This window comes from Panthera tigris, chromosome A3 (genome assembly GCF_018350195.1).
Source record: "Panthera tigris isolate Pti1 chromosome A3, P.tigris_Pti1_mat1.1, whole genome shotgun sequence".
NCBI classification, from domain to species: Eukaryota; Metazoa; Chordata; class Mammalia; order Carnivora; family Felidae; genus Panthera; species Panthera tigris.
The window spans coordinates 404,096-425,414 of NC_056662.1; the positions used below are offsets into that span (position 1 = coordinate 404,096).

General features: G+C 48.9%; 1 protein-coding gene across 4 annotated transcripts; it reads right to left on the bottom strand.

The window, feature by feature from the left end:
• Nucleotides 1–1,718: 1,718 nt before the first annotated feature.
• On the bottom strand, nucleotides 1,719–21,108 carry DNAJC5 (DnaJ heat shock protein family (Hsp40) member C5). Of its 4 annotated transcripts, XR_006215324.1 has the most exons (6): nucleotides 12,349–13,345; nucleotides 4,414–4,531; nucleotides 3,389–3,602; nucleotides 2,539–2,710; nucleotides 2,382–2,455; nucleotides 1,992–2,084 (listed from the first exon to the last, which is right to left on the bottom strand). XR_006215324.1 is itself a non-coding variant. In XM_042979886.1 (5 exons), exons 2-5 carry the CDS (start codon nucleotides 4,518–4,520, stop codon nucleotides 1,981–1,983), a joined length of 597 nt encoding a protein of 198 aa, XP_042835820.1. In that variant the 5' UTR covers nucleotides 4,521–4,531; nucleotides 21,097–21,108; the 3' UTR covers nucleotides 1,719–1,980. The 4 variants fall into 4 exon arrangements, 3 of the variants coding, with proteins under 3 accessions (XP_042835820.1, XP_042835818.1, XP_042835819.1); XM_042979886.1 differs by lacking the exons at nucleotides 2,382–2,455; nucleotides 12,349–13,345 and adding an exon at nucleotides 21,097–21,108 and having other exon boundaries at nucleotides 1,719–2,084; XM_042979884.1 differs by lacking the exon at nucleotides 2,382–2,455 and having other exon boundaries at nucleotides 1,719–2,084; nucleotides 12,349–13,344.
• Nucleotides 21,109–21,319: the final 211 nt, after the last annotated feature.

Sequence of the window (21,319 nt, forward strand, 5' to 3'; positions counted from 1 at the left end):
CTTTCTACCTTAAGTCCAGGCTTTGAAGTTAGTTCTTGGCCATTCTGGGGGAAAAACAACTCCCAAAGGTATTTCCAGAACGTCACAAAGGCCGACCACAGTCTGCCTCTCAGGCTCCATCTCGCTGCCGTGTTGGGACTGGCAGAGAACAGCTCCGTGGTCTTACCTCCTCCCTGGTCCCAGAGCCGGCAATGGAGGTCAGATTTTAGCGAATTATTTCTAATTTAAAATCACAGTGCATACTTTCTCTCTCGTTGGACGTCTTCACAATCATTTTAATGGACAAAAAACAACAAAGTGGGATCAAACACCTGCCCAGGGGCCCGGTACTGGCTCCGCCCTCACACGGCTGCTCTCCGCTTTCTGTCCTCACACTGCTATCCCTCCAGCCACTTCCTGGCCAACAGCAAGAACCTGCTCTCCTCGAGGCCCCGGGTGGCAGACAAGCGAGGGCCCCGCGGGCGGAGGCGGCAGGCGTCAGGAGCGCGACCCGGGACGTCTGAGCCGGCTGAGCCGGCGGCGTCCTCGTCCTTCACTGCAGATCCAGGACGCATCCCGCAGCAGCCAAGCCCACGTGGGCCCCGCGGGTCTCCACCGGCCAGTGCAGGCCCAGCAGGGAGCCACGGCACCTCTGGCGCTGCTGGGGGTGTGGGGCAACTCTCAACTCTGGGCCGGCACGGGCACATCATAACCCACGTCTCCTCAGTCCCCGCGGCAGGGGCGTCACCCACAAGTTCTGGGGCACAGACAAGACTGACTTCCAGCTCCACAAAAGGTGCTGCTCAACACAGCGGTGAGAGGAGGATCCCACAGTCCGGCTGCTGCCTCACCAGCCAAGGGCACCAGGTGCACCTTCGGTCCGGGTGCTGCCTCCTCTGGGAACCTGATGTCTCTAGCGCCGCCTGACCCATCCACGGCGGCCGAAGGGATCGGGCGAAGGAAGGAGGGGAGGAGCTCTGGGAAGCGCAGAGAAGAGGGCTGCGCTCACCACTGTGCTTCCCAGAGCCGCTCGGCCCTGCTCCGCCAGCAACCTGGGCCTGGACGGTCAGCCCCTCTGACGACAAACTGGCTCGCCACCACCACCTGTGGTTCTTCCAGGTCCAGAAAGCCCACCGGGAGGCCCGGACGGGCCTGAAGGAATGTGGAGGGTGACCCGAGGGGAGGGCAGGTGGCTGGAATGTGGCCGGGGCACAAGAGTGGGAGTGCGGAAGAACCACGTCCCACAGCCTGGCCAGGGACCGCGTGCCACGGGGTCCCGGGCCGCATCCGGGCAGAAAACGCGATCCGGGGGTCAGCAGAGCCCGCGACACGTTCCACGACAAACTCGCCCAAAGGAAAACCCAGCCACGAGGCCAAGCCACCAAGGCAAACGGCCCCGCACAAACCCACAGCACGAAAAGGCCACCAGCGCTGGGCGGAGGGAGGACGTGCCCAGCTCCTCCCAGGCAACGAACGCGTCCAGGGGCTCTGGCTGTGACCACACGGCTGGCGAGCACAGGACAGGGACTGGACCTCACAGCTGCCGCCGGCCAGAACCCGCCTCTGGCCGCCACCAACACAGGGGAAGGAGCCACCCTTCCGGCCCCAGCCTGCCCGGCTGGGAGACCCTACGCAGCAGCCACGGCCGGTGCGGCCACTCGTGAGCCCCGAGACTGCTTCGGCGTCTGGTTCACGCGGCCACACCGCGGCGCGCCCACAACACAGACACACACGGAACGTGGCCCCAGACATGCTATTAAAAAAGGAGAGAACAGAAGAGGACCGTAGCTACACTGCTTTAAATACTGCATGCGACGCACTTCACGTGTTGGGGGGCGACGGGCGGGCGGGCACAGAGGTGGGAAGGGCCCCGGCGGGCTGGCGGCTGCTCCTCCTCCGTGGCCAGGGCAGCCCCCTCCCCATCTCTGCGGCTACAGTTCATGATTCTAAGGGTGAAGTGGCCGGGTGCTGGGCTATCCTCTATCACAGCGGCTCCGGAACTTAGTTGAACCCGTCGGTGTGGTAGCTGGGGTGGGAGTCGGCCGTGAGCTGGGTGGTCTCTGTGGCGGACGCTGGCTGGATGACAATCGGCGTGTCTGCGGCCTCTGAAAAGCAAGCACGTGCGTGTTCATCGTGTGAGGGCGGAGCCTCGCCACCGGGCCTCCCGAGCGCACGTGTGACCCCCAACGACACCGTCCTCGTGACAAAGCTCCGTCGCCTGGCCGCTCCACCAGGGTCACAGGTCGGAGGGGAGAGGCTACCTGCGCACCTCCACCCAACGCAACCTTCCTCCGTCGCCTCAGGTCACCGCCAGCCCTCGGTCCCTCCCCACCTGCTGGGTCCCGTGGAACTTCGGCCGCTTCAGATCGCGGGTGGGGACAGCCCTCTGCGTCTGCTTTTACCTCAAGTGTCCACGTTCACACCTCAACAGTCCCAGCGACCACCACAAACACTCCGGCACCGTGTCAGTGCCCTCCTGTTTGACAAGACAGGTCGACACGGCTCAGGGCCCGGCCCGGCCCGCCCCGCCCCGCTCAGCGGCCCTCGGCGGCCACTCACCCCGCTCGTCCGACTGCAGCTGTGCCTCCAGGTCCTCGGGGGACACGTAGAAGCCGGCGTCCTCGCCCGCGGGCGCCCTGGGCTTGCACCTCCCGCAGCAGCAGTTGAAGCAGCAGCAGAGGCAGCAGCAGCAGTAGCAGCAGGTGAGGAGGCCGCACACGACAAACAGCGCCTGCGCGGGTGGACGACAGGGGGCGCTGGCCACGCGGCCTCCGGGACCCCGGCCACGCGGCCTCCGGGACCCCCACCCTGCGGCCAGCCGGAGGCCGCTCCGGGGGGCGTGTCAGGCCCAGACGCCCTTCGCAGCCCTTCACGGCCCGGGGAGCGGGGACACTGAGAGACCGAGCTCTGTAAGCTTCTGGAAAGGGAGCCTCCGGGGGGGGGGTGGGGGGGGGGCCTACGGGGCTGACTGGCCACCACCACGGCGCCTGGTGGCCGGGGCCGTCACACCCTCGGGCCTTCACGGGACACGGGTTGTGAGTCAAGTGAGGAAAAGGACAAGCGTTCAAAACAGAACCACCGGACAAAATGTCAAAAGTTTCTCAAGTCAGATTTCAAACACGTCCTCCCCCACGACGACAAAAACATGCGTCCAAAACGCGCTGGAAAAGCTCCCTGGCGAGGCCGGTCTCTGTAGGAACTTACTCGTCAGAGAACGTCCGCTCGGTGTCGGGCTCGCTCTGTGCCCTCTCGGCCCGTTGCACACAGGCAAGCGAGCCGGCCACGTCCGCACGGGACGAGGAGAAAGGCTGCCCCACACCCGGGAACCGGGGCCCCTGAGCAGAGCCCCTGGACCGAACGGTCTGACTGTGTGCGCCCGGACCCCCCGCCCCCCGCCCATTCCGCTCACCTTGGCCCACCAGCTGGAGAGCACAAAGTAGGTGTTCACGTTCTCCTCTCCAAACTGCTCGGCCACGTAGAGCCCCAGCGACCCGTACTTGTCGTAGATGTTTCTTTTTGTGGCGTCCGTCAGGATGGCGTGGGCGTTGTTGATCTCCTTGAACTTGTCTGCCGCCTCCGGGTTATCGGGGTTCTTGTCAGGGTGGTATTTCAAGGCAAGTTTTCTGCAAATCGAAACCATTTCTTTGTCCCTTATTTCACACACACCCATCACAGGGCCCCGTGGAGGACACATTCATGCATCACCGCGGCACTTTCCGCCTCTCCAGAGTACCAGACTATCAGATCCGGAGAAATCTCTGCAAACTGCCCGGCCCTGGCCCTGACCCTGACCCGGCCCCAGAGAAGAGGGTCCTGGGGTGAGGCTAACCCTGAGGGAGTGGCCGCAGGCACAGCCTGCGAGGGGGTTGGGGGAGGGAGGGCTCTTCCAACAGCTCCAAGGCAAACCCACTGCCGACCTCTAGTGTCCCAGCAGGCTAACTGCTCAGGTGCCCCATGAAGTGACTGCACGCGAGGGGAGCACAACATGGGCCTGCTTTCCGTGCTCACGCATCACACGCGTGAGGAACACAAGAGACAACTAGCTGAGGGTGCGGACTCGTGGGGGGTTTGCCTCCTATGGCCTACTCCGTGCAGCTGTGTGTAAGTTCCACTGGGACCGCCACAGGGAGGGGACTACTGTCACCGCGCGGAGAAGAGCAAATCATTGAGCATTCTAAAGCCCCGGCTACGGAGCAGGCTCAGACCTGCTTCCCTCCGGACCTGGCTGCTCCAGGGCAGACCGTCTGTATCACCCACAAAGTGTTACTTTGTTGTTGCCGAGAAAATATCAGTTGAGAGCTGTAGGCTACAACGTGTGGTGGAACCATCGCCAGCTTGACACGGGGTCAGCTCAGCCAGGGACAAACACTGGTTTCGGTAAATGCAAGTCAAACCCCACGAGGTACGAGGTCCTCCCCGCGTGTGGCCTCTCACCGATAGGACTTTTTAATGTCATCTGAGGTTGCATTCTTGTCCAGCCCCAGAACATGGTAGAGTGATTCCCCAGAGGTAGAGAGTGAGCGCTGTCTCTGGTCTGCCATGGTAGGCTAATCTATAAGAAAAATGCAAAGAAAACATCAAAAAGTATAGAGATTCCAAGCACAGCGCTGACACACTTTATTCCAGATGACTGTTCTAGGCAAAACATCATAACACTGCTAGTAGGGGCCAGGAGGTCCACAGACACAACACATCCAACTATGACATAAAGGGGTGTGAGGAGTGGGGCCAGAGGCAAAGTTAAAGTTGGTGATTGTGCCTGTGAAGGCGAGAACACGGCCACACCACAGAGACTGTGCAGGATTACATGTGTTTATTGTAATCTCCAGAGCAACCTCTAAATAAAGAAATGCAAAGGATAGCTATAAAGGCTAAAAGAAAAAGGGAGATGGGGCAGCTGGGTGGCTCAGTCAGTTAAGCGTCCGATTTCGGCTCAGGTCATGATCTTGCACTTTGTGGTTCGAGCCCCGCGATGGGCTCTGTGCTGACAGCTCGGAGCCGCTCTGGAGCCTGCTTCGGATTCTGTGTCTCCTCCTCTCTCTGCCCCTCCCCTGCTCATGCTCTGTCTCTCTCTCTCAATAATAAATAAACGTTAAAAAAAAAAAAAAAGAAAGAAAAAGGGAAATGAACTCTTTAGACTAAGAACTCCAATAAAAAGAAGAGACTGTCTCGAGGCGCCTGGGTGGCTCAGTCGCTTAAATGTCCAACTTTGGCTCAGGTCATGATCTCATGGTTCACGGGTTCAAGCCCCATGAGCTGTCAGCACAGAGCCTGGAGTCTGCTTCGGATTCTGTCTCCCTTTCTGCCCCTTCCCTACTCACACTCTCTCTGTCTCTCTCAGAAATGAATACACATTTAAAAAAAAAAAAAAAAAAAAAAAAAAAAGATTGTCTCAATCCCTATCAAAATAACACCAGCATTCTTCACAAACCTAGAACAAACAATCCTAAAATTTGTATGGAACCTGAAAAGTCCCTGAACAGCCAAAGCAATCCTGAAAAAGAAAACCAAAGATGGAGGCATCACAATCCCAGACTTGAAGATGTGTTACAAAGCTGTAATCAACAACACGGTATGGTAGTGGCATAAAAACAGACATTCAGATCAATGGAACAGACTAGAGAACCCAGAAATGGACCCACAAACGTATGGTCAACTGATCTTTGACAAAGCAGGAAAGAATATCCAATGCAATAAAGACAGTCTCTTCAGCAAGTGGTGCTGGGAAAACTGGACAGCGACATGCAGAAGAATGAACCTGGACCACTTTCTTACACGAGACACAAAAATAAACTCAAAGTGGATGAAGGACCTAAATGTAAGACAGGAAGCCATCAAAACCCTAGAGGAGAAAGGAGGCAAAAACCTCTTTGACCTTGGCCGCAGCAACTTCTTACTCAACACGTCTCCGGAGGCAAGGGAAACAAAAGCAAAAATGAACTACTGGGACCTCATCAAGATAAAAAGCTTCTGCACAGCAAAGGAAACAATCAGCAAAACTAAATGGCAACCGACAGAATGGGAGAAGATTTTTGCAAACGACATATCAGATAAAGGGTTAGTATCCAAAATCTATAAAGAACGTATCAAACTCAACACCCAAAACACAAATAATCCAGTGAAGAAATGGGCAAAAGACATGAATAGACACTTCTCCAAAGAAGACATCCAGATGGCCGACACATGAAAAAATGCTCAACATCACTCATCATCCAGGAAATACAAATCAAAACCACACTGAGATACCCCCTCACACTGGTCAGAATGGTTAACATTAACAACTCAGACAACAACAGATGTTGGCGAGGATGTAGATAAAGAGGAACCCTCTTGCACTGCTGGTGGGAATGCAAACTGATGCAGCCATTCTGGAAAACAGTGTGTAGGTTCCTCAAAAAATTAAAAACAGAACTACCCTACGACCCAGCAACTGCACTACTAGATATTTATCTAAGGGATACAGCTATGCTGTTTTGAAGGGGCACAAGCACCCCAATGTTTATAGCAGCACTATCGACAATAGCCAAAGTATGGAAATAGCCTAAATGTCCATTGACTGATGAATGGATAAAGAAAACGTGGTATATACATACAGTGGGATATTACTCAGAGATCAAAAAGAATGAAATCTTGCCGTTTGCAACAACGTGGATGGAACTAGAGTATATTATGCTAATAAGCAAAATTAGAGAAGACAAATATCATATGACTTTACTCAAGTGGAATTTGGAATTTAAGAAACACAACAGATGAACACAAGGGAAGGAAAAATAACATAAAAACAGAGGGGGAGAAAAATAAGAGACTCTTAAATATGGAGAATAAACTGAGGGTTGCTGGAGGGGGTTGTGGGTGGTGGGATGGGCTAAATGGGCAAGGGGCATTAGGGAGGACACTTGTTGGGATGAGCACTGGGTGTTATATGTAAGTGATGAATCACTAAATTCTACTCCTGAAATCATTATTACACCATATGCTACTAACTTGGAAGTAAATTTAAAAATAAAAAAAAAGGGAGAGACTGTCAGAATGGATAAAACACAATGGGACTCTTGGGTGGCTCAGTCAGTTAAGCATCCGACTTCAGCTCAGGTCATGATCTCATAGTTCATGAGACTGAGCCCCACGTCAGGCTCTGTGCTGACAGTGTGGAGTCTGCTTGGGATTCTCTCTCCCTCTCCCCAACTTGCATGCACACGTCTTCTCTCTCAAAATAAATGAATGTTAAAAACAACAGAGTGTCAAAATACATCAAACAAGTACTGACAGAATTAAAAGGAGAAAGAGACAACCCACTGCTATAAAAATCTCAGCACCCCTCTCTCAGACACAGACAGAACAAACAACAACAACAAAGTAAAAACAGATGACCTGAAGAACACTACTGACCACCATCACCTAAATGACACTTATGTGACCCTCAACATCTATAAACACACAGAAAAGAAAAAAAAATCACCAATATACCACATGCTGGGCTCTAAAACAAATTTCAATAAATTTAAATCATGCAAAGTGTGCTCCCCGAGCTTAGCAGAATTAAGTTAGAAACTCAACACTAAGACCTCTGAGAAAACCTCAAGTATTTAACATCACCCAACACACTTCTAAACTAACATGCAGCTCAAAGAAATCATAATAACAGAACATATTTTGAACTAAATAATAAAATGTAACATGTGAGCCAAAACCTAAGATTCAGGCTTGTAACGCTGGAAGCAAGCAGAGCAGACCCAAGGGAAATGGAAGGAAGGAAATATTAAAGAGCAGAAACCAACAGAATAAAAAACAGATAAGTGATAGAAAAATTTAGCAAAGATGAAAGTTGGCTCTTTGAAAACAATAAAATTAATAAACAACTGGCCAGACAAAAAAAAAACAACAGAAATCAGTAACACGAGGAAGGAAAAAAAGAGGGGTCATCACTACAGACCCTACAGGCACAAAAAAGATGGTAAGATTATAGACAACTTTATGCCAATAATTAGATGAAACGGACAAGTACCTTGAAAAATACAATTTACTAAAATTAACACAGGATGAAACAGAAAAATCTGAGTAGTCCTAAAAACATTAACAAAATTGAATCGGTAATAGAAAATCTTCCCACAAACAAAATTCCAGGCCCTGATGATTTTTCTAACAAATATTCAAGGAAGGAATGACATTAATCTTAGATAAACTTTTTCAAAAACAGAGGAAGAGGGATCTGCTCTTTACGTGTCTTAACCAGCATGACCTCACAGACATTACCAAAAAATCCCTCATAAACACAGATGCAAAAATCCTTAACAGAGTATTAGCAAATAGAATCTAATCAAGTAGAAATTATCCCAAGAATGCAAGCCTGATTTAACTTTCCAAAGAAACCAATGTAATCTACTACATTATAGAATAAATGAGACAAACCACATGATCATCCCAAGAGATTCAATCAAAGCATATGGCAAAGTTCAATACCAATTTATGATTTTAAAAATTCTCAGGAGATATTGGGAATAGAAGGAAACTTCCTCAGTCTGATAAAGGACATCTGACCAAAAGCCTACAGCTGATATGCTTAGGAGTGGGTTTCCCCTTAAGACCAGAATGTGACAAGGACGCCTGCTCTCACCAATTCTATTCAACATTGTCATAGGACCCTGAACACTGCAACAGGAAAAAAAGAAAAAGACCTAAAACTGTCCCTATTCACAGATGACTTGGTTGTTTATATAGAAAATCCTAAGGAATCCACAAAAAACAAACAAAACAAACAGAAAACCAACCAACCAACCAACAACTGAGAAGTGAAGTTAGCAAGATCACAGGATACTAATATGATATTTAAAACAACCATACTTTTGAGAGCAGTAAGCAATTGGAAAATATTATTATGTTCAAGTTTCATTTACGACAGCATCCAAAACGCTAAATTTTTTTAGGAGTCAGATTTAACAGAAGAAATACAGGACCCTTATGTTGAAAATCACACATTGCCTAGAGAAACCAAAGATTTTAAAAAATACAGATTTATAATGTTCATGCATCAGAAGAGTCAATACTGTTAAGATGCCAATCCTCTCCAAATTGATCTACAGATACAATACAATCTTAACTCTAATCCTAGCAGGCTCATTTGATAGAAATTGAGAAACCTATTTAAAAATTTGTATGGAAAAGCAAAGGGCATAGATTAGCCACAGCAACACTGACATACAGATGGTCAACAGCACATGAAAAGATGTTCGTCGCTGTCATTCAGAAATGCAAAATAAAATGAGATACTACTACATTTCTACTAGAACGGCTTGCATTAAAAAGATGAGCCGTATTGGGGCACCTGGGTGGCTCAGTCGGTTAGCGTCTTACTTCATCTCAGCTCCGTGATCTTACAGTTAGTTCGTGAGTTCGAGCCCCAGTCCCTCTGCTATCAGTGCAGACCCCGCTTGGGATCTTCTGTCCCCACCCCCTCTCTGCCTCTCCTCCACCTGCACTCTCTCTCTCTCTCTCAAAAATAAACAAACATTTAAGGGGCTCCTGGGTGGCTCAGTCGGTTAAGCGTCTGACTTCGGCTCAGGTCATGATTTCACGGTTTGTGAGTTTGAACCCCCGGTCAGGCTCTGTGCTGACAGCTCAGAGCCTGGAGCCCGCTTCGGATTCTGTGTCTCCCTCTCTTTCTGCTCCTCCCCCATTCATGCTCTGTCTCTCTCTCTCTCTCTCTCCTTCAAAAATAAATTTAAAAAAATTAAAAAAAAATTTTTTTAAATAAATAAGCATAAAAAAAAAAAAAAAAGATGAGCCGTATCAAGTAAGTTGGCAAGGATGTGAAGTAACATGAACTCTGCTGAAGACGTAAAACACCACAACCCCTTCAGAACCCTTCAGAAAACAGCTTGGTAGTGCCTTAAGAAGTCAAACACACACTTATCACACGACCCAGCCACTCCACTGCTGGGTACGGTCTTACACATGCAAGATGAAAACGCAGGTCTACACCAAGACTTACACACCAATGGTCACAGCGGCTTTATTCCTGACAGCCAACATCTGGAAACAACCCAATGTCCATCGGTAGGTGAATGGATCAACAGAAAGGGGTCTGTCCGTAGAGTGGACTACTGCTCAGCACGAAGGGAATGGCCCACAACCACCCTTAAAGCATGCTGCTGAGTGAAAGGGGTGAGACCTAACAGACAACGTAGGAGTCCCTTATATGAAACCCTGGTAAATGCAAAGTACGCGAGGTTGCGTGAACACAGAGGCAGAGCGAGAGGTCGATTACAAGGACTCCAGGAAACACTGGAAAATTACCTGGCACACACTTGCCACAGGACCCAGCAGGTCTGCTCCTGGCTGATTTATGCAAAAGAAAAGGAAACACTGTTCACATAAAAACCTACACACAACATTCAGAGCAGTTTTACTCCTAACAGCCCCAAACCAGAATTAGTCCAGATGTCCTTCAACTGAATGGTTAAAAAACTGGGATGTGAATACACCACGTAATAAATACTACTTGGCAAACGAAAACAAAATAACTGCCGTGAGAAGCTGGATGAGCCTCCCAGGAATGCCACTGAACACACAAAGCCGATCCCAAAAGGCTACACAGTGTATGACTGTACTTACAGAACATTTTTGAAATGATACGACGTCAGAAATGGAAGGCAGATGGGCGGGTGCCAAGGGGTCAAGGATGGGAGGGGTGAGTACGAAGGCCAACGCGGGGATGGCCGGTGGCACTGAGACCTCCAGTATTTTGAGTCTAGCGGTGCAAACACAAACCTATGCAGGCGAAAACACTGAACAGAGGTCACCGTGCACACAAATGAGTAAAAGTGAAGATGGGAAATCTGAGTGAGACTGGTAGATCGTATCAACATCAGTATCCTGGTGATGATCTAAAACTACAGCTTGGAGGGGCACCTGGGTGGCTCAGTTGGTTGAGTGTCCTTCGACTCGGGTCATGATCTCACAGTTTGCGGGTCTGAGCCCCATGTTGGAATCTGTGCTGACAGCTCAGAGCCCGGAGCCTGTTTCGGATTCTGTGTCTCCTCCTCTCTCTGTCCCTCCCCCACTTTCTCTCACAAAAGCAAATAAAACATTTAAAAATTAAAACAAAACAAAACACTCATATTTTGGCAAAATATCACCACTGGTAAAAACCAGGCAACGTGTTGGGGCGCCTGAGCGGCTCGGTCGGTCAAGTGTCCGACCAGCTCAGGTCATGATCTCGCGGTTCGTGGGTTCGAGTCCTGAGTCGGGCTGTGTGCTGACAGCTCAGAGCCTGGAGGCTGCTTCGGGGTCTGTGTCTTCCTCTCTCTCTGCCCCTCCCCCACTTGCGCTCTGTCTCTGTCTCTCAAAAATAAAACGTTTAAAAAAATTAAAGAAAATATCTAACATTTAAAAAAAAGGGGGGGGGGAGCTTTCCAATCTCCCTACTCTGCCTCTGTGATAGGAGTAAGATGGGTCTAGGCAGCTCCCAGTGCCATCAAACACCTGCAACCCTGGCCTGAGATCAACCATCTGAAAAATAAAGGGATGGACATAATTTTTAAACTCAATACTGATTTAATAATCTGTATGTGTGGGGCACCTGGGTGGCTCAGTCAAACCTCCGACTCTGGGTTGCAGCTCAGGTCACGATCTCATGGTTTCGTGAGTTCGAGCCCCACATCGGGCTCTGCACTGACAGTGTGGAGCCTGCCTGGGATTCTCTCTCTCCCTCTCTCTGCCCCTCCCCACTTGTGATGTCTCTAAAAATAAGTAAACTTAAAATAAATAAATAAACGTTCTCTCTCAAAAATAAACAAACATTAAAAAAATAATAAAGAATACATCAATGTAAGAGTCTGGGAAAAGTACTGCTCCTGCCTTCTACATGGAACTGTCTGGGGAGGACACACTTGAACAGAATGAGGAACCTGGGACAGGAGAGTGGGGTCATCTGGGCCTGTGGCGGGAGAAGTGACAGCAGGAGACACAAGACAGCTCCCACACCCCCCACCCTCCTGTGGGCACCTAATTACCACACCTAATGCAAAGGTTAACGCTCACAACAGACAGGAGGGGGGTGCAGGGGTGGACGGCCCCCATGTGCCAGGTTCCTCGACTCCCTCCAGTGGCCGCCGTGAGCACCCACCGGGCTGGGTTCCTGGAGCGTGGCAGCCCCCAGGGGTCAGGCTTCCCCTCCCCTCACCAGGCAGGCTCTGTGGCAGTGGTATCACAGATGTGGAGACAGAAGTATAGACGGGTGAAGTCAGGATCTGAACCCAAACCGAGGGCACCACGCCCTGGCCTATGGACACCAGTTAAACCACCTCGCCCCTAGGCCCAGGGGATGATGGGTGGTGTGCCGCTAAGGGCGGAAAAGAAAACAAGTCTCACCGCCAAGAGAGAGATCGTGGGTTCTGGAATCAGGATGTGAGGGTTCTAAGCCCAGCTCCGAAAGTTTCCAGCTGTGTGGCCTCAGGCAAATCACTGCAGTTCTCTCACCCGTAGACCTCAGCAGACCAGGTTCGCAAGGAGCCGAGAGATCCGCCAGGAGCAGGGGTCTTTACTGATGCTCATGGAGCAGCACTCTCGGCATCCGAGTCGGAGCCAGCGCTGCCTCGCCTCGTGAGGCCGCGTCGCAAGTGCCAGAGCACCGTCAAACCCAACTAGTGCCCCTAAGTAACTTCTGTGCTTTTTATTCTCGGGGACCCAACGCCTATTAAGTAGTCGGCCCCTAAACCCCATTAAGTAACAGTTTCTGCCTGCTCTCTAAAAATAGCTCTGGGCATACCTCCTTCACACTGTACTTTTCTCTTAAACACATGAAGGTTTTTGGCAACCTTGTATCAAGCAAGTCTCCTTTCCAACAGCATTAGCTCATTCTGTTTCTGTCACATTTTGATAACTCGTGCAATATTTCAAACCTTTTATTGTTACTGTATTTGTTGCAGTGACCTCTGATCAGTGATTCTGACTCAAATGCTCAGATGATGGTTGGCATTTTTTGGCAATAAGGTATTTTAAAATTGAGGCTTGTACTTTTTTTTTTTTTTTTTTACACACACATAAGGCTACTGCACACTCCCCAGCCGATGGTTTAACGTAAATGGAACGTTTATAGGCACTGGGAGACCAAAACATTCATTTGACTGGCTCTATTGTGATACTTGCTTTACTGCGGTTTATCTGGAACCAAGCCCTCCACAGGAGATATGCTCGTATGCCTACAACATCTAGAAGCAGTCAGCTACTTAATCTGATGGAAGACAGTACCCTGTGAAACTTTCACATTTTAAATTATGATTGAAAACTCAGTATTATTTAAAACTCAGTATGTATGCCAGATATCACTAATATTACTGCACTGAATGTCAAAATTTCCTAGTCTCAGACAGAACCGCCTTAAGAAAGATCAATAAAATAATCTAAAATTAATTTTCCTAATTTCAGTGGGTTGCCAGTAACTACATCCAAACTCCCCCCCCCCCCCCCACCGCCAACCCATGAAGGCACGTGCATATACATGAGCAAGCAGGGGAAGGGCAGAGAGAGAGAATCCCAAGCAGGCTCTGCTCTGTCAACACTGGACTCAATCCCACAGCTTGTGACATCACGATCTGAGCTGAAATCAAGAGTCAGACACCCAACTGACTGAGCCACCCACGTGCCCCTAAAAACTAAGTTATTAAGCATCCTGAGTCATTTGTGACTGGCAGCTTTCTCCCTCATAATTGGAGTAGCACAAATCTGTAATATACAGCATCAGAATGTTAGCGGGACAACTATCTGAACACTCCTGACCCAATAATGTTATGATCAGGCAAGCTCTCCACAGACAGAGGCACAGACTAATGTTCACATGGACATGAGAACTTCTGGAACAAGAAGCTTCTAGAAAAAATGATCTGTTGAAAAACCCAGCCAGTGAAAACACAAACCAAAAGGCAGCAGTCAAAAATGGAAACCAGGGGTAACGGGTCTGTGGGCAGGTGCTGAACCCACGGAAATCCTAGAACAAGACTAAAGAGCACCGGGAGCTGTGGTAACAAATCTGATGGATACAAACATCGCAAACCTGCAAGGACACAGGCGACAAGTGGGGGGAGGGGGGTGCAGACAAGGGTGGGGTTTGCCTGCACTGAGGGATGCTAATTTCATCAGCACCACCTTGATTTTTCTATGTCAAATTCAAGGAAAAGTGCAACAATGCTTTTATGTAAAAGACATGCAAACATCTTTAGAAGGTAAGCATCTGATTGTTTTTGGGAAAAACTAGGAACCAGAGGTTAACGGACATTTTCTTGGCTGTGTAACATTCATCCATATCTTTTTTTTTTTTAACACTTATTTATGTATTTTTTTTTTTTACATTTTTACTTTATTTATTTTTGATAGAGAGAGAGAGAGAGAGAGAGAGAGAGAGAGAGAGCGCGCGCACAAGCGGGGGATGGGCAGAGAGAAAAGGAGACACAGAATCCGAAGCAGGCTCCAGGCTCTGAGCTGTCAGCACAGAGCCTGACGCGGGGCCCGAACTCACAAACCGTGAGATCATGACCTGAGCCAAAGTCAGACGCTCGACCGACTGAGCTACCCAGGCGCCCCTTCTTTATGTATTTTAAGAGAGCAAGCACAAGTGGGGGAGGGGCAGAGACAGAATCCCAAGCAGGCTCCACACTGTCAACGCAGAGCCCAATGCGGGGCTCAATCCCACAAACTGTGAGATCATGACCTGAGCCAAAATCGAGTTGGGTGGACACTCAACCAACTGAGCTGCCCAGGTGCCCAACATTCATCCATTTCTATACCATGGCTTGATTTTTTTAAGTCATTATGCTCTTCTGTATTGTTTGAACTTTTAATACAGTTATAAAGTTATCACTTATAAAATCTACTAAGTTGTCCTTCTCAGAACATCAGCTGCTGCAAGACCTCTTCTAAAAGTGCATCCGGGGGCACCTGGGGGCTCAGTCAGTTGAGCGTCTGACTTTGGCTCAGGTCATGATCTCATAGCTTGTGAGTTCGAGCCCCGCGTCGGACTCTGTGCTGACAGCTCAGGGCCTGGAGCCTGCTTCGGATTCCGTGTCCCCCCCTCTCTCTGCCCCACCCCTGCTTATGCTCTGTCTCTCTCTGTCTTTCAAAATGAATAAACATGGGGTGCCTGGGTGGCTCAGTCGGTTGAGCATCCGACTTCGGCTCAGGTCATGATCTCACAGCTCATGAGTTCGAGTCCCGTGTTGGGCTCCGTGTTGACAGTTCAGGGCCTGGAGCCTGCTTCGGATTCTGTGTCTCCCTCTCTCTCTGCCCCTTCCCTGCTCACATTCTGTCTCTCTCTCTCACACAAATAAATACACATTACAAAATTTTTTTAAAGCGCTTCCGGATACATGACTGCCCTTCCCAGAAGGTGCTTTTTTAATGAGTCGCCTCCAGGACAGCTTTACTTAGCATGTTCGGTGTGCTGGGCTGTCAGGGGTACTGAGAAGCCCAGTCTACCTGGCCAGTGATGCCCCTGTAACCAGGGGTCTGGAGCTCATCCCCATGGGCTAAACTTCCCTCTTGCAACCAGGAAGTCTCCAACAAGCAGTACTGCAGAAAGAGAAAGCTGTTCTTTTGTGGGCAAGTCTGTCTGTTTTGGCCACAGCTGATGGAAGGCACCCAGACAAGGGGTCCAGTCACCCAGGGTCTAGCTGACCCCAGGAACCAGCAAACATCCTCACGTGGACCCCCTCCCGATACAATTTCAAGCCCCTGGCAGTTTTCTGGCATCACAAACGAGAGTTGGAAACTAACCTCCTTTATGTCATAATGGTATGGCCAGCAGCTCTGACCTAACGTAACTGTGTCGAAGCCAAGTGCCCGCATCGGCAAGGGGTGGGCTGGCTGCGGGACAGTCCGCACAGACCCTACCCTAGCTTTACTTTGGTGTTGGTCTTCCAAGGGTTACTCGCCTTGGAGCAGGCATCGGCCAGCTTTTTTTAAGGGCAGGATAGTAAACATTTTGGTCTTGTGGGCCAGTCTCCATCATTGGGTCCCCAGTTTTTAGCTCTGCCTTTGAAGCCGGAAAGCACACTGTGTGAAAGAATGGGCACAGGGGTGCTCCAATAAAACCTGATTTAATTACAGAAGCAGGTGCAAGCCCTGCCTTCGAAGTCACATAATGGGTCTCTTGTGACTTATTTAAGGGAAATTAGGTCCTGCAGATGGCCCCTTATGTTTATATACTGTGGACAAGTGTAGGTTTAGTTATGGTCACACTTTTTTCAGTCCTCAAAAGTAACCGTGCACAAATACAAAACAAAGATAGAGGTACAAACTTAGGTGACTTAAAGAAGAAATGTTTTGAGGGGCACCTGGGTGGCTCAGTCGGTTGAGTGCCCGACTTCGGCTCAGGTCATGATCTCACGGTGAGTTCGAGCCCCATGTCAGGCTCTGTGCTGACAGCTCAGAGCCTGGAGCCTGCTTCAGATTCTGTCTTCCTCTCTCTCTGTCCCTCCACTGCTCGTGCTCTCTCTCTGTCTCTCCCAAAAATAAATATTTTAAAAAAATGTTTAAAAGAAGGTGATGGACACCTGGGTGGCTCAGTCGGTTGAGCATCCGACTTTGGCTTAGGTCATGATCTCACGGTCTGTGAGTTTGAGCCCCACGTTGGGCTCTGTGCTGCCTGGAGCCTGCTTTGGATCCTGTGTCTCTCTCTCTCTCTGCCCCTCCTCTGCTCATGCTCTGTCTCTGTCTCAGAAATAAATAAACATAAAAAAAAAAAAAAAAAAAAAAAAAGAAATGTCTCGAATATGCATTTTCAATCAATATGGAAGAATTCAAAGAAGTTGGTTGCAACATAAAGCAACTGGAGGCCAGACAGCAGCAAGGGCACCCTCTTGTCCCATAAAAACGGCTGGAAAAGCCATGTGAGAGGCGAAGGCATTTTTAACAGAAACCATCCAAGAAAGATCAAAGCTGTCCCTTGTCCGTTCATTCTTCTTACTTCATTAATGATTTATTTACGGTTTTTCTCTGGCAATGAAACTGTAAAGGTACTACACAACAAATGGGAAAACTTAAACCAGAAGACAAATCCAAAAATCAGAAAACAAATGCCACTTACTGCAAAGAAGTGCAGCGGCTGCTGTATCTGAGGAGGACCCGTGGGAGGACTGTGCCCTGACACTTCACAGTCGGGTCTCCCAGGCTCCCTAACACCGCCTGGCACATCCAGGGCACTCGACACGTGGGTGGCCAGAGGTTCTTCAAACAACCTTCGACTGGAGACCTCGGCAGCCCATGCATGACCCTCCAACCGCGTATCCTCAACATATTTTATGGGTTTTTTTCCAACTGGAATTTTCATTAAATTTAAGTTATCATGTAACATGGAACAACTACCCTTACAATACTTCATACCAAAGAACACAGAAACAAGATCCCCCACTTTGCACGTTTCTCCAACGCTAAGAGGAAGGTCTGCTGAGTGCATCAAACACACAAGTGTTCTTGAACAAGGCGCCCCACCAGCCTCCCTATGACTACGATGGCAAGGTGTGGCGGCATGAGGGCAGGGCAGCACCAGACCAGATGGATAAAGACCCTGCCACGAGCCCCGCTGGGCTCCAATGCCTGTAACTTCACTCACAAAACACAGCATTCATCATTCTCCATGATCACTTATCTGAAAAATATTTACTGAGTCCTTCTTCCACATGCCAGGCATTGGGAATACTATGATAAACAGGAAATACAATCTGAGAGTGGGGAGTGAGTTTAGTGAAGCAGGACACTCGAAATCAGTGAACACAGGTCCCCAGTAATACAGTTTACGGGAACAGGCAAAAAAAACCAGCTTATGTTTTAAGATTATTCTGGCTGCAGGGTATAAAATTAATATAAAGAAGATCCTGCTGAGGCACCTTATAGTCACCGTGCTGCAAAAGCTAAAGATCGGGAGAAAATCTTGTACACTGAGAAAATGGACATATTACATAGGAACAATCATCTGAATTACGTGCTTCTCATCAGAGAGAATGGGAACCAGAAGGCAGTGAGCACACCTTTAAAGGGCTAAAACAGAAAACCCATCCAACCAGAATTCTATCTGCAGCAAAAAACACCCCTCCAAAACAAAGGTGAAATAAAGACATTTTCAGAAACACAAAGAAGGAAAGAAACCAAGAGAAAGACTTAACTTATAATGAATGCCAAAGAGTCACTTAGGCCAAAGGGAAATGGTATCAGAAACGAGCACTTTCAGGAAGGAATGGAGCCTTTGGTAAGTATCTGGGTAAAAGATGATTTACTTCGAGACAGAGAGTGCGCACAGCAAGTGGAGGAGGGGCAGGGAGGGAGAGAGAGAATCCCAAGCAGGCTGTGTGCTGCTAGGGCACAGCTGAACGTGGGGCCATCACGACCTGAGCCCAAGTTGGACGCTTAGCCGACTGAGTCACCCAGGCGCCCCTCCTCTCCGCTTTTCACAAATATATATGAGGGGCGCCTGGGTGGCTGTGTCGGCTAAGCGTCCGACTTCGGCCTCAGGTCGGGATCTTGAGGTTCACGGGCTCGGGCCCCGCGTCGGGCTCTGTGCTGTCGGCTCGGAGCCTGGAGCCCGCTTCAGATTCTGTGTCTCCCTCTCTCTCTGCCCCTCCCCCGCTCGCACTCTGTCTCGCTGTCTCTCAAAAGTAAATAAAGAATTAAAAAAAATTAAAAAGTATATATATATATATATATATATATATATATATATATATATATATGAAAGGTGAAAGCGAAAAAACATCGATCCTGACTTTCAGAGTTTATAAAGTCTGACATCCTCACACACAGGGTCCATCTGGGAAAGGAGGAGGACGGAGGGTTGCACCTGCCTGACGTCAGAGTTCCTCCATCGCATGTGAACTGTTACGTTAGCTTTAAGAAGAGTGAACACAAACGGCCGGCAACAAAGGACTATTCTATAGGGACATGACTCATCAATAAAAAAGGGTAATATACTGACACAAGCAGTAAAACAGATAAACCTCAGGGCGCTTGGGTGGCTCAGTTGGTTAAGCATCCAACCAGTGCAGGTCACGATCTCACAGTTGGTGAGTTCGAGCCCCCTGTCGGCCCTCTGCTGTCAGCACAGGGCCCGCCTCAGACCCTGTCTCCCTCTCTCTCTGCCCCCTCCCCAGCTCACACACTCTCTCAAAAATAAACATAAACAAAAAACAAAAAACCTCACACATATTATGTAAGACAAGCTAGATACAAAATGATTCCATTTACAAAAAGATTAAGAATATGAAAAACAATCTGTTGTGATATAAACCAGGAAAGTGATTATGGACAGTAAAAGGAACCTTCTAGGATGACAGAGATACTCTATCACTTAATTGGGATAGTGATTTCACAATTGTATATATACACCAAAACTCCCTGAAATCTACTAACATCTATGCATTTCGCTGTATGTCAATTTCACCTGTGTTTAGAAAAGCAAGGCTATTTGTTCCCAAAGCAAATTACATAAGAAAATCAAAACGGAACATAAAACTCTCCAATCATCTAGAACAGGCTGCCTATCTTACAAACAGACTCTCATCTGGACACCATCACACCCCCACCCTTTCCCCCATGTCTATCAGCTACTCTTAACACAGACTGTAACCACAAACCCTAAAAATACTGTCTGTCCCTTTAAGAAAAAAAAGGAGCTGCCACGAATATTACTCAAATTGGTATATATTTTGAGTCAGAAGATGAAATAGATGCTTTCCAAGCATAAAAACGATTAAATTTAAATTTGTACACCACTTCACACACATTTCAAAAGTTCACGTTCTGGTTAGAAAGTAAACATTGCCAGGCAACAGGCACTCTTTTTTTTTTTTTAATGTTTATTTTTTTTTTTTGAGAGAGAGAGAGAGAGAGAGAGAGAGAGAGAGAGACAGAACACGAGCAGGGGAGGGGCAGAGAGAAAAGGAGACACAGAATCCGAAGCAGGCTCCAGGCCCTGAGCTGTCAGCACAGAGCCCGACACGGGGGCTCGAACTCACAAACCGCGAGATCATGACCTGAGCCGAAGTCGGATGCTTACTGACTGAGCCACCCCGGCACTCCCAGGCAACGCACACTCTTGAAAGTTCCATGCTCAACCGGAACAGTCTTATAACTAAAACACAAACTGTAAATGAAAGGACCTTATTTCACTTAGTGTCCGTGATATTGGGAAATGCATCAGGAAGGTATTGGCAAACAGAAAAGTTGTGGAAGGCCAAATATGAGAGAACAGTTAAGGGGAGAAGGAAATAATGAAGTTTTGTGGGTTCCTTTTTTTTTGTTTTTAAATATTTATTTATTTTTCAGAGACAGAGAGAGAGAGAGAGAGAGACAGAGTGTAAGCAGGGGAGGGGCAGAGGGAGAGGGAGACAGAATCTGAAGCAGGCTCCAGGCCCTAAGCTGTCAGCACAGAGCCCGACGTGGGGCTCAAACTCACGAAGCGTGGGATCATGACCTGAGCCAAAGTCGGACGCTTAACTGACTGAGCTACCCAGGTGCCCCAGTGGTTTCCTTTTTTAAAAGTGTATTTATTTATTCTGAGAGAGAGAACCTGTGGGGAGGAGGGGCAGAGAGAGGGGGGGGGAGAGAGAGTTCCAAGCAGGTTCCACACTGTCAGCCCAGAGCCTGACTTGGGTTTCGATCCCACAAGCCACAAGTCATGAGACCACGACCTCAGCCAAAACTAAGAGTTGGACACTTAACCAACTGAACCACCCAGGAGCCCCTTGTGGCTTTTTAAATTAAATTCAACTTTTGAAAAAAGGTATTGTCTTAATACTTCACTTACCTTATTTTCTATAAAGAGAAGGCATACTTTAACGATTAGAAGAAACAAACACCTGGAGCGAGCAGGCAGGCAGCCCTACGCTCAAGACCACGAGCAGACCCCATGGAAGAGTCATGGGGACCCAACCTTGAGATCCAGGGACGGCGCAGCCCTGTTGACTGGGTGAACAGTCTTCAACCGTGTCCAAGCCTTTCAGATGTCTTTCTACTTCCTGCGGGCGACGACGGCGACGACGTGGGAGTTCACCGCCTGCTGTCTGCAGCAGCTGCGCCCCGGCTGGTTTCCCCTAACCCCGTTCTAAGTAATGTCAAGGCATTCCTGAGACCCACCCTCAACGGCGGGAGAGCAGCCCCGCCTACTGCAACTACACGGCTGTGATTCGTTAGCTGCCACCAGAGGTCTGCTCCCCGTCTTCACTCCAGGAGGGTTAAACTACCATCTTCAGGCTGGATCTTTTCCAGTAACATCATGCCTTTGAAAACAAAGGGACGTGTTTTGCCAATCCGTGGCGCACCCCGGCTTGTGCTGCTAGATGGGACACAAGGAAGGACC

Coding starts and splice junctions, on each gene's coding strand:
- DNAJC5 (XM_042979886.1), bottom strand. CDS start 4,520: ATGGCAGACCAGAGACAGCGCTCACTCTCTACCTCTGGGGAATCACTC. Junction 3,603..4,413: donor GACATTAAAAAGTCCTATCG/GTGAGAGGCCAC, acceptor TTCGATTTGCAG/AAAACTTGCCTTGAAATACC. Junction 2,085..2,538: donor GCTGCAGTCGGACGAGCGGG/GTGAGTGGCCGC, acceptor CTTGCTTTTCAG/AGGCCGCAGACACGCCGATT.